We start from the raw sequence: 13,707 nt of genomic DNA, 5'->3' as shown, positions 1-13,707 counted from the left end.
ACCATTTGCATAGTGAACAAAACATCATCATCAGTACATCAAAAGCATGCAGCAGACAAGTCAGTATAGATTACAATATTTGAATTATCAACTTGCATTGGTCTAAGAGAAAGTTTCACGAAAGAAATTTACAGCAACCGAAATAGTTATAATGTACTAAGCAATAAACACAAAAGAAAACGAAACTTGGTGAAACAGAATGAGTTGTGAAAAACTCAGAAGGAAACTCAAACTTCACAATCTTAATTGAAGTTATATCGCACCCTTTCGTATCCATATTATCTATATAATGGAATAAACGAAAATCCAAGAAGTAAAGGCACAAGTAAAATTACAGGTAAAACCTAAGCAACCCTGATTAACTAAAATTCTGTACTTGTTTAAGTTATACCAGAGGCAACCACAGTTGATGGCCAGAAGCTAGCTCAGGATATTTGTAACATGTCAATATGCATTCATGTATGGAGGTTATTTGTTTTGTTTTTGAATTTCGTGCACAGCTATACGAAGGCTTTCTGCGCTAGCCGTCCCTAATTTAGCAGTGTAAGACTTGAGGGAAGTCAGTTAGTCATCACCACCCACCGCCAACTCTTGAGCTACTCTGTTACCAACGAATAGTGGGATTGACCACCACATTATAACGTCCTCACGGCTGAAAGAGCGAGCATGTTTGGTGTAACGGGAATTCGAACCCGCGACCCACAGATTACGAGTCAAGCGCCTTAACCACTTGGCCAGGCCGGGCCTGTGGAGGTTGAAAGAAGTTTAACTGTCATGTTACGTTTCATTCAGAGGGATAGATGATTATTAACGTTATAACGGTTATAATTATAAAAATAATAGTGTTAGTTACCTACTCTACGTATTTTAATGTAAAGATGTATTACAGTTTTGTAACATGAAAACTTTCTTTAATGCCTCCCCGAGGTACAGCGGTAAGTCTGCTGGACTTACAACGCTAGAAACAAGGTTTAGATACCCGTGATTGACAGAACACAGCTTATTATGTAGCTTTGTGTTTAATTACGAGCAAACAATCGTTTAATGCCTAAAAAATTGTTTATTTGTTGAATTTTGCCTAAAGCTATACAACGGTTGAGTTAGTTGTCCCTCATTTTGAAATAATAGGGTAGAGAGAAATAATAGCGAAGTCAGCTAATCAATATCTCCTACTGCCATCTTTTGGGATATTCTTATCATAACAAATAGTGGTATTTACTTGTCACTATTATAACACATTGATGGCTCCAAAGCGCAAAGCATAATTGTTTTTTTCACTGTAGTTGGTCGAGAACCACTTGGTGATACATGAAATCCTTTAAAGAAAACAAACACTGTTGCACAAGGAAAATTATTATCTTATCTCCATATATATATTTGTATAATTGGGCTTCGCATATTGCTAATCGATGATGGTTTTTTTGCCACAGTTATGAAGTATGAAAATATTAGTTAAGTGTTAAATTTACTCAATAACTATCTGTGCTAGCCGTACTTAAGTATAAAGTGATGAACTAGAGGGAAAGTCTACTAAACACCACTCACCGCCAACTATTAGGGCACGCTAACAATTAAAAGATAATGAATGAATGAATATTATTAATGTTCAATTATTCATGAAACGCCCTCACTAACTTTAAATATTAGTTAAAAATTAGTTGGGCTTCAGTTGAATAAATCGGTTAGTACGACTACTCTTAGTAGTCAGGTTCACTCACGTTATTACTATAAATATTTTTTATTGTGTTTATAGTATTCAATTTGCATCAAAATAATTGTTTGTTTATTTGTTTGTTTGAAGTCAAACACAAAGATACACAATGGAAATTAAGAAAATACTTTGATCCAATAACCTAAATGATGCCTCGCTTCCTAAGGTACTTGTGTATATATTTATTTCATGATTGAATATAAGTTACGAGAAGTGAAAGCCAATTTAATCATTTCACAAGGAAATAAACAGAAAACTACAATTCGAAAAAAAAAAGGCAATTGATCTATTGATATGAAACGTCGGTTTCTCAAAGAAACTAGTTTAACAAGGGTTAATTGTTTTTTGGTACCATTCATTAAACTTTACTTGTTGCTAGAGAAATTGCCATACATGAATATGCAAGTATATGAATAATACGTCATTAGGTCAAATGTTCCTCCTTCATCTGTACCACATGTTGCACATTCATAAAACGTATGTTATTCACTGTACACTTAATTACTTTCTTATACGGTTGCAAGCAGCGATTGTCATGTTTTCTGACATGATTTACCCCACAGTATCACAACTATTATCGTTACTCATGATTCCCATGGAAAGTTAATGATATATCATACTGTGCATTGTTTTCCCCCTTCATGAACTAATTGAGTTAGCAATGTTTTAGTCAACTCTTATACACTTGTTACTTTTAGTGTTTCACTCAACTCCTACGGGCATACGATCAATGATGTATATTTTATGAACTCTTGACAGTTTTGAATTGAAAATTTGTTTCCAACTTCCTTTTCACATCAAGATTCGACTGGAGGGACCGTTTGGCGGAGGCAATCAAGATTGGTACAAGTTCGAAATAGCAATTATGGTGGGTGGAGGAATTGGGGTCACACCTTATGCCTCCATCTTGAACGATCTCGTCTTTGGCACGTCCACCAATAGATATTCCGGAGTAGCGTGCAAAAAGGTAAACATAAAAAACAACAACAAAATTTTAATCAAATTATAAGGTAAATGCTAATTAACAAGAATTTAGTTTTATTTTAGGTCTATTTACTGATTACTTAGCCTCATTTGTAAATAAAAAACAACTGTCAACTTATTTTAAAAATGCCTAAGTAAAATAGTTCTACTGACCAGGTTAACTGGTTTAACTTTTAAAGGTTTACTTCTTATGGATCTGTCCATCCCACCGTCACTTTGAGTGGTTTATTGATGTCCTCAGGGATGTTGAGAGAAAAGACGTAACTAACGTTTTGGAGATTCACATCTTCATTACCCAGTTCTTCCACAAATGGGCCTTGAATGGCCTAGCGCGTTAAGGCGTGCGCTTCGTAATCCGAGGGGCGCGGGTTCGCGCCCGCGTCGCGGTAAATATGCTCGCCCTCTCAGCCGTGGGGGTGTATAATGTCACAGTCAATCCCACTATTCGTTGGTAAAAGAGTAGCCCAAGAGTTGGCGGTGGGTGGTGATGACTAGCTGCCTACCCTCTAGTCTTACACTGCTAAATTAGGGACGGCTAGCACAGATAGCCTTCGAGTAGCTTTGCGCCAAATTCAAAAAACAAACAAAAACAAAAAATCTCATCTACAATATGGGGTTTGTACCAGAACTAAAACAATAACCTCTGGATTTATTGAGAGTCTTGCTGTTAATGTATAAGATGAAGTAGCACTAAATGTTGCAATATGAATGTTTATTAATTGCTTAACTACTTTCATTTTAGATTATGAAAACAGATTTCAAACAAACATAATCCAAACTTTATTAACAGCGAACTGAAATAAGTACAGTACACTTCCTTGAGCTAACTCAATTTTCTGAAGAGTGATACATAATTTCTCTTATTTTGGTTAAACAGACCCAAAGTGGAAAGTAGTTATTGTATTGGGTTGGAATGGGCTCATTTTAAAAACAAAATAAAGGAACGTTTAAATATTCATGTTTCAAAACCCAGGTTAAGAAATGATATTAGTAGAACGTTTATCCATCATATAAGTCGTAGTTTGAATTGATACACCAATATCGAAGCACGTGATAGTACTTATGTTCCTAGTGCCTATGGGCAAGTTTTCTTTATCAATTAACTTTCCAATAATGAACATTCCCAATGCATACATTTGAATAATTCGAACATGAAGACCTGTCTTGAAGAAACTGTACGAATTGCAAAACCTTCTGTAATGTATACAAGGAACTTTTGGTGACGACTGACAAGAATGTAGGAAAGGACTTGTTTAAGTGTGTCTTCTTTTCTTTTATTACCAAACTCGCACTTACAGTAAAAGCTGTTTACTCCAAGGTCAGAAGCATGCTTCTTGTTCTTAGTAATTCACATTTTATCAAATAGACTGTGTCTATGAAGTTAATAATAATTTAAACAGTTTTACGCCTTCCAAAACAGGTTTTTACATCACATGTCTATATCATTATTGTAACAATAATGATAACGTGACTTTTTCTTCAAAAGTGGTTTATTTTATGCCTGTATTATTATTTCTTCACCAACTCAAATAAAATTTTCCCTATTTATGAGTTTTTACAGTTTTCTGAACGGCATATAGTATAGGGACTAAGTTTCTTCCCGTATATACTTCGCAACAATGAATATATTTGATACAGAGAAAAAAAACAATTAATATTACGACATCCAAATAAAAACTTCTACGTCATCAACTGTCTTGAAGAAAATATGCGAATTACCAAACTTTCTGCAACCTGAACAAGGACGTTTTGACGTTGACTCATAAAAGGAGAAATAGAAGACTATCTCATGTAACTCAAAGCAAGTATTTCAACACACACATAAAATTAACCAAAAAGGTTTGAAATCCCCATTACTTAGCAGTGTGGATTTAATAATTTTTAATTGCAAAGTATAGTGAGGAAAATCACGTTTTTCGTTTGGTAAAATGACTTGGTGGGCAGAGCAAATAGCGTGGTTTGTCTTTAAGTATGTTCCCCGTGCTCTTCCCCACCGTCAAGTCTCAAACAAGTCCGATATGAATCACCTTATACCATCAACATTAAATGCGTTGAGACTTTAAAATCAAGTTTTTAGACCGCAAACGCGTTGCCTATAGTTGTAGGTATCAGTAGGTTAAGGTAAAGGATTCTTCTTTGTTTAAAAATTTCGTAACACACAATCATACGTGTCTGCTCATTCTGATGAGGTTGGGTCTACTGATGTCCACATTGCATTAATAAGCTGTAACTCATATCACATTGCAGTATTTGGCGGAAAGGAAAGGAAATTAAATTCAATAAAAAAGATTTTCTTTACAATCCACGTAAGTTCTAAAGAATGCTTACTTACGATCGTGTTTTAAAGCAATCACGGTTGATAAAGAAATAACAAAAGATCCAGAATTGCATGTTAAACGTTTCGTTTTAACATATTTTTTATTCTTGTTTTAATGCAATAATTTCGCAATCATAGATTTAGTTGACGAATTAGAATTTTACTTTGATGAATCGATATTTTGATTCATAGAACTTGTTCTAATACCCATACCAGCCGTCTTGAAACACATTTTTACTTCAAGTGGGCTTCTCATCACCAAGAACTTGTTCATTGTGAGAACTACATTGCATATACTATCAAAGTTTCGTCACATTCTTAAGTTAAATGACTGCATGTGTTTGAAGAATTACTAGAACTAATTAATTTGTACTCTGCTCGATAAATAACATTAATTATAAAGTTAGATTCATAAATATCTCATTTTATAAAACATATCACATTGCCAGTGACCTTTGATATTTCTATTAAGAAAAAAAAAGTGTGAAAAATGTTTTGTTGAAAAATGGTTCTTGTCTGTTGTTACTCAGAAACGATTCATAATGTTTTCAGATGATGAGTACGTCGATCGTAAAGTTATGATTCCCCAAAATTGTCAGTCTCCCATTTACGGATTAAGCCAGATACGTTTCGATCAATAAAATAAAATATTTTGAAACCACACTGCCCTAAGTTTCAGTGGAAGTAGCTTTAAAATCAATGTTGAGGAAATAAAGGACAGAACACTCTTACTTTGTCTATCGAAAGGATTGTTCTCGATGTGAATGAGATTATGTGGGACCAACCAAAAGAACATTTGAAGTCCGGTTCTGCTAATTATTTAAATATCTAAAAACATCTACGCCAAAGATGCAGTTTCAAAAACGAATGAGATGTAAGAAAAGTTTGATTTTGGATTTCGTGAAAAGCTACACAAGAGCTGTCTTCGCTAGCCATCTCTAATTTAGCAGCGAATTTAGTCATCATCACCCATTGCCAACTGTTGGGGCACCTTTTTACCAATAGTGGAATTTACCGTCACATTATAACCCCTCAACGGCGGAAAGGGCGAGCATATTTGTTGGGAGGATAATTCAAACTCATATCTCTGAGATTGCGAGTCAAGCGCCCTTTTCACCTGCCCTTTCCAGACCCCAAGATATTAGAATAGGAGCAATAGTATAAGCTTTAAAGCTTGCCGTTTTTCAGTTATACAACTTTCAATATATATAAATTTCTTATTAAAAACACTGTTAAAATGTTATTTAAACATATAAATGTAACTTATGGAAATTTAAAATGTGTAAATAGAGAAAAATACATTAAGTTTATGACAGAATATTAATACAACCACACCATATAATATAAACACCTTTCGAAAAAAAATTATTTTATAGTTTGTTAAGCGCAAAGTTACACAATGGAGTGTCAACGTTGTGCCAACCACGGGTATTGAAACTTGATTTTTTTTAATTTCATAGGCACATTCTATTTGATGGAACAAGAAACATCCTTCTGATTCTTTTTGAAGTAAACAGCTTCTACTCTAGGGTGAGCTTTGTGATTGCAAAAAATCAGCCACACTTAAACAAGTTCCTTTCCACTTCCATATAAGCTTCAGAGCTAACAGAAGGTTTGCAATTCACATAGTTTCTCCAAGACAGATCTTTATGATCAAATTATTCAACTGTATACATCGGGGATGTTCATTATTGTGAAGTTTATTGATAAAGAGGCACTAGAAACATAAGTACTATCACGTGTTTCGGTATTGATGTATCAATCCAAACTACGACTTATATGATGGATAAATGTTTTACTAATAGTATTTCTTAACCTGGGTTTTAAAACATGAATATCTAAGCGCTCCTTCATTTCATTTCGAAAATGAGCCTATTCCAACCCAATACGATAACTACTTTCCATTTTAGGTCTACTTATCCAGTAGAAGAGAAATTATGTATCGCTCTTTAGTTCGCTAATAATAAAATTTGGATTATGATTTTTGTTTCTATAACCACAGATTAATGTAGTTAGATAAACAATAACAATTTATATTGTAACGCTTAGTATTAATTCGACTTTATATAATAACTCTATGTAACACAAATTTTGTTCCTGGACAGTATGTGTTATTTCTTAATTGCGTATGTTGTAACCTGGATAATAAAATTTAGAGATTAACCTATTTTCTACGTAAAAACGGACAAATTTGCCCATTTTCATTTACATAAGGTTCGAATAAAACAACATATGAATCAGGATGTACATGTATTTGTAATAAAGTTATACAAAAATGTTTAGAATTGAGTAATTTTCCGAGATTTGCGACTGTAATGTAAATCAATTTAATGTATCAGTCCCCAATATCATGTTTTCGTTATATGCTCCTTGGTAGCGGCGTTCAAAGTCCAGTGTATCTTGGTGGAAGCGCTTGCCTTGCTCCTCTGAGTATGCTCTCACGTTTTCCTTCAATATATCAAGATGAGCGTCAAGGATATGAATTTTCAGGGGCATCCTGCAGCCCATTTTGCCGTAGTTCTTCACCAGAGCCTCAACCAATTCCACATGATTTTCGGTCTTGTGATTGCCCAAAAGCCCCGAACCACTGCGACAAAGATGCCCCAAGCTTTTTTTCCTTCCTACTGAGCTTCTTGGGGAATTCTGTGCACTCCAGGATCTTCTTTATTTGTGGTCCAACGAAGACACCAGCTTTGACCATTGCCTCAGACAGCTTAGGGAAGAAGTCTCGAAGGTACTTGAAGGCTGCAGACTTCTTATCAAGAGCTGTGACAAATTGTTTCATAAGACCCAATATTATGTGCAATGGTGAGAACAACACCTTCTGAAGGTCTACTAGTGGCTCACACTTGACATTGTGCCTCCCCACAGCGAACTCGGTCCGTTATGGGCAGTGCTTCCTGTTGTAGTGCGTTGCGGTGCTCCTGCTGTCCCAAAGGGCAAAGGACACAGGGAAATTCGGTAAAGCCTCATTGGATAGGTCTATGTGTTTACTTAGGCAGCTAGAACTAAACTGAAGCGGTGAGTGGTGAGCCCCTGTATACATATATATTTCTATGGAAAGTTCTAGAAAATTCTAAAAGGTTCTCGAAAATTCTTGTAAGTTTTACAACCTTCTTGAAAATTCCTGTAAGTTCGAGAAAATTTTCTATCAGCTACTTAGCACTGAATCTATATGGAATGTTCTGGAAAATGGGTAAATTTAAAAATTTCATTACCCAAGTCACAAAAGCAAAGTTTGAAGAGTAAATAGGTCTTTTCTATTTACTTTAGGCATAAGCAATTGGGAAATAACATTTTCTGCCCAGGAACAAGAAAGAGTAAAAAATTTTGTTACATAGTGTAATTAGTGAGACGAACAACATTTCGTGATGTTAGCCCATTGTTTTAGCTCAAAGCTATACAATGGGCTATATACACGCTGTCACCACGGAGAATCGAGCTCTGAATTTTAGAGGAGATCCAGCAATTTACCGCTGATCCACCATGGGGCAAGGTTATTGTGCTAGTTTTGGTAAAAACCACATGACCAATAAGAAACATCTAAATAAAAGGTAGTAACTAACATTATTAAGCCTAATGTATATGGTGAAACGACCTGCTAGATATTTTATTATCTTTATTCTATGTAGAATTTTGCGAATACATATTTTTGAGAGTGTAAGGGAATAAAGCTGTAATCCTTGTTCGAATGGTGTAAGTCTTATAATAAATTGGTTCGAGGGTATATTTCATGGGGAAAACCAAAGTACTTACTGTTGAATTTCACGGTTGATTTGTTTAGGCAAATGGGTTTCATTTGGTATATAAAAACTTCAAAACGCAATTTTCTTTTCCCATTTTGTAACTGGAAATGTTTTTACCATAGCGAAATTGTGTCTGTTCAAACTTTTTGATGTCACTCTGTGTAGCATGGTAATATATATTAAATCATTTACAGTGTTGGTTTATAATTTTATTGTATGTTTAAAACTACTTGCTCCACTAATAAACAGCATACAAATCTAAGTGAGATAACGAGTGTTAAGAATATAATTCGAAAGTGTCAGTACCGTTTTATTTGTCTATTACCTAATGTTGGTTCCTTGGAGGGATAGCAAAACATTTAAGGACTTACAATTCTAAAATCCGGGATTCGATCCCCTGTGGCATATACAGCAGGTAGTTCATCGTGGCTTTGCTCCAAAAGACCAAAAAATAGATTAATTTTCACATTCAGTAATGATGCAATAATGTTTATTTTTACAATTTTCGCTCAGGTCCGACATGGTCAGGTGGTTAACGCATCGACTTGTGATCTGAGGGCCGCGTGTTTGAATCCCCGTCACACCAAACATGCTTGCCCTCCCAGCCGCGGGGGCGTTATAATGTGACGGTCAATCCCACTATTCGTTGGTAAAAAAGTAGCCAAACAGTTGGCGGTGGGTGGTGATGACTAGCTGCCTTCCCTCTAGTCTTACCCTCTAGTCTAGGGACGAATAGCGCAGACAGCCCTCGTGTAGCTTTGCGCGAAATTAAAAACCAACCAAACAAACAAACTCCCTAATTTAGGCAGCTAGTCATCACCACCCACCACCAACTCTTGGGCTACTCTTTTACCAACGAATAACGGGATTGACCGTCACATTATAACGCCCCCACGGCTGGGATGGCGAGCATGTTTGGCGCGACGCGGATGCGAACCGGCGACCCTTAGATTACGAGTCGCACGCCTTAACGCGCTTGGCCATGCCGGGCCACACACAAATCTTAGAAAATGAAACCCCGTGCGACCGAACACAGAGAAAATACACAAGATAACTCAACACTCTCTCGATATTGTACATCATACGTTAGTAAATTACATTACTGATAATTTTGCATGCGTTTAAAGTGTATCTACTATAACTTAAAGAATTACAACTTTATGATAAAAGCTAATCACAGGTATATCCTAATACTCCCCTTGTACAGTTGTTATAACTGATAACAAGCATATCCCAAAGCTTCCCTTTAATTAATTACTAAAACTAATCGCAGATTTATCCCAAGATTTCCTTTAAACAGTTGTTAAAACTAATCACAGACATATCTCAGTGTTCATCCTCATTAGCTGTTAATGAGTTAGTCACACTATACATCACCGCTATCTTGCAACACCTGTATATCTCTTACTTTAAACACGTACGTTTTGTTGAGTTTTCATTGTAGCACTTCCATCTTCTGACTTATTTTTGTATTATTTTGATGGTATTGTTGTCCTTAATTCTAGGAAACTTCAAGCCACTCTCTTTTCACATTTCTACACTCATCGTTGTGAAAATTTTATTTTGTTTTCGTCTGTATAGCATTTTTCTTATCTCCATTAGCAAGGTCGTAGGTATAAATCTATGAGGGAGTTATTACAAATTCTATAATAGGAAAAAGAAAGAAACAAGTGGCGAAGTCATGCTGGGAGGCTGGAGGGCATGTTCCTTCAACAAAGTTTTGCAATGTTCACTGAAAATCGTGCATTTTGATGGTATTTTAGAATTCTTTACATCTTTCAAACATATACATATGTGGGTGTAAGTTAACAAAACGAAAATTAATCATATGTTAAGAAATCATATGTTTATTTATATATAAAACAAATCCAGCCCTATAGGAAACATTCACAAGATGCAATTCAACAATTTCCGAGCCTTTGATAGAAGTAAAACAGAGCATAATTTCATTTTTATGTTTAAAAAACACTAATAATTTTCTTCCTACGTCAAGAAAAATACGAGCAAAAATAACCAATGATTTTCTGCACAGAACGGCACGGTACTAAACATAAATCTGATACTAACAGAATAATTGGGTCCAGCATTTCCAGGCGGTTAGGGCGTCGACTCGCAACATGAGGGTCGCAGGTTCTAATCCCCATCCCACCAAAAGTGCTCACCTCTTCAGCCTTGGGGGCGTTATAAAGTCACGATCAATTCCACTATTTGTTAGTAAAAGAGTAGCTCAACAGTTGGCCGTGGGTGGTGATGACTAGCTGCCTTCCCTTTAGTCTTACACGGCTAAATTAGGGACGGGTAGCGCAGATAGCTCTCATGTAACGTTGCGAGAAATTATAAAACAAACATACAGAAGAAAAATCAAAGAAGCTTTAATAACAAAATAAAACAACAACAACTCACAATCAGAAAGAAGGCACGACTGTGTGTCTTTTTGTTGCAAAATAACCTTTGGCATTCTTAATTTTTTCCCAGTTGTTGTTTCAACATTTTCCACATATATAAATCTAATCAAAAACATATTCGGTGTGAAAAGAGGTGCAGCCAAAAAAGGGTTGAGTGTGTAACTTAAAGAGACAAAATCAAAATTGACGGCCAAACTTGTAGCTACACTTATATACTGATAAGAAGGTTACAAGTTATTATTCACTCATGAGTTAGCCAGGTCGCTTTCTTTTGTTCATTTTGGGGCATGATGTTAAGTAAAACAAATACTCAGTCTGTCTGAATAATGAATGAATTTTTACTATAAAATTTTTATCAATGCTATACGTGTTGTTATCAGTTTTCCTGCCAATTCTGATTTCATTCTATAAGTCAATCCTTTTTTCCCGCCGAACATGTTTTTCACACTTAAAGCGTTTTGATTAGATATCATGACTGTTTGTCAATGCACACCAACAAGTTACAGCAAATAAGAAAGTGAGAGTTAGTAGTAAACCACATGAGTTTAGGATCGCAACATTTTGGAGCATGCCTTTATTTTATAGAACTAACCAGATCCTTTAACATATATAGTAGTAGCTTCTCTAAAACAGTAACGCCATGAAATTTAGATTAACAGTTTTTGTCATCACCCTATGCAATCAGTTCAGCCGTATCAAGCATCATTATTTATGCTAACTGCTTACGCTGATGTCATGCGACGGTAAATGCTCTTTGGTTAAGATAATTTTAAAAAATATGGTAAACATGTGCTTAAAAGTTGGCAATGAATAATTAGTAATAACAATCCACCCATATAATTCTTTTCAAAACTTGTGCTTAAAACTGTTACTCCAGTTTACTTGCCCTAGCCAATACTTATGTATCTACACGTCCTTTTATCTCATAATTTTGCTGCTCCAAATCAGCCGTCTTTAATTCGAATGACATAACAAGAGCTAAAAGTAGTTAACGTTTAATCTTAAAAGAAGTTGTAGTAAAGATTTTAGACCAGTAGCTCACGTGCACAAAAATTATTCATTAAATTTGAGTTTTTTTTTGTTGAATGACTCTGCACCCGTGACTTATGTTTACATCTAATGAAACTCCTAACTCAAGGTTGAACAGATTTTTCAGTGTGCTCTATTTGAACCACTCAGGATGACTGATTTAAATATTGTTTTATTCTTGAATTTATTTTTCTTACCGTTATATTTTGTGTACTTGAGAATAATTACATTAGCGATCAAAACGATGTATCTGTTTAAATAAAAAAATGCTATAAACCTACTATAAAACTAACTTGTCTGTTCGTTGTTCTGCACAAATGAGCTACATATACATTGTTAACTAAGGTATAGAAACCCGATTCTTAGCAAATACAAAACTTATAGAACCACTGAAACATTAAGCTTAAACACTACAACGTTTTCACTTATACCTTTGTTAATTGTGCTTCGGGTCTTGACGCTAAAAAAAGATGCATTCGTGCTGCCAAAGCTTACCTATATATATAGATTCAATTTGGATTTAAAATACAAACAGTGACATAATAAGAGTTAATATCAGTTTATAAAAGTAAAGATCTAGATCCTGTGTTGCTACATTTTCTAACATTAGATATACTCACTCTGCTAGTCATAATTACGCAGTATTGCCTCAAATTTGTTTTGTAACAACCTTTTCGGAAAGTTGATACAATCAACCGTGAGAAATGCATATTTTGGTAAACGCTACGAGAGAACCGACTTTTAAGACCATATTTAAGTAGATCAAAGCCATAAACGTTTATTGAGGTCTAATCGAGAGCTATCATTAACTTCAAATATCTGTTTATTATTTATTTTTTTATTTTTTAGCGAAAGGTAAGCTTATTGTCATTACAATGGCGTTTTGGGTTAGAGGGCTCACCTCTGTAATTATAGCTTTCACTTTGAAGGTGAAAGCGTTTCTTCCAAGTTGCACAGCGTTATGCCTTCGGATTTACAATGCTAAAAATGGAATTTTTATATTTGTAGTGGGCAGAGCACAGATGACCCATTCTGCTTTATTGCAAACACACAAATAAACCAGATTCGCTTAAATCCATAGTTCTTAACATATGGTTCGAAGCCCCTTAAGAGTCCATAATATTCTAAAGAATGTCCCAGTTGGAAAAGTTTGTTTGTTTGTTTGTTTGTTTTGGAATTTCGTCCATATCTGTGCTAGCCGTCCCTATTTTGCAGTGTAAGACTAGAATGTCCACAGTTTGGAAAAGATACTGAATAAATCAAATGAAAATAATGTTTTGTTTCAGTTTGATTAATTTCCTACTGATGTGTCTAGTACTGCTTTTATATGATGTAGTATTGGTTTATATAGATAGACATATTTGATTACAGTGTTCATGAAACTGCCTTTTTTTCTTGAAAAGGACCGTGTGGAAAACAAAAAAAAAAGTTGTGAACCATTATATTGGGGTGTGTATTTAGTATTTAAAGGTTGTTACTATCATAAATGATTTGGTGTGGGAAATTTCCTGTTTC

The 13,707-nt window shown here is 35.0% G+C and overlaps 1 protein-coding gene across 1 annotated transcript; it reads left to right on the top strand.

The window, feature by feature from the left end:
* Positions 1–1,821: 1,821 nt before the first annotated feature.
* On the top strand, positions 1,822–3,048 carry LOC143235450 (dual oxidase-like). The gene is made up of 3 exons (XM_076473643.1): positions 1,822–1,877; positions 2,514–2,678; positions 2,875–3,048. Exons 2-3 carry the CDS (start codon positions 2,577–2,579, stop codon positions 3,031–3,033), a joined length of 261 nt encoding a protein of 86 aa, XP_076329758.1. The 5' UTR covers positions 1,822–1,877; positions 2,514–2,576; the 3' UTR covers positions 3,034–3,048.
* The last annotated feature ends 10,659 nt before the right edge of the window (positions 3,049–13,707 follow it).

Source organism: Tachypleus tridentatus, chromosome 12, assembly GCF_004210375.1.
Source record: "Tachypleus tridentatus isolate NWPU-2018 chromosome 12, ASM421037v1, whole genome shotgun sequence".
Taxonomy (NCBI): Eukaryota; Metazoa; Arthropoda; class Merostomata; order Xiphosura; family Limulidae; genus Tachypleus; species Tachypleus tridentatus.
Note: the sequence above shows the minus strand (reverse complement) of the source record. Positions and strands in the feature narration are given on the sequence as shown.

Coding starts and splice junctions, on each gene's coding strand:
- LOC143235450 (XM_076473643.1), top strand. CDS start 2,577: ATGGTGGGTGGAGGAATTGGGGTCACACCTTATGCCTCCATCTTGAAC. Junction 2,679..2,874: donor CCGGAGTAGCGTGCAAAAAG/GTAAACATAAAA, acceptor TAACTTTTAAAG/GTTTACTTCTTATGGATCTG.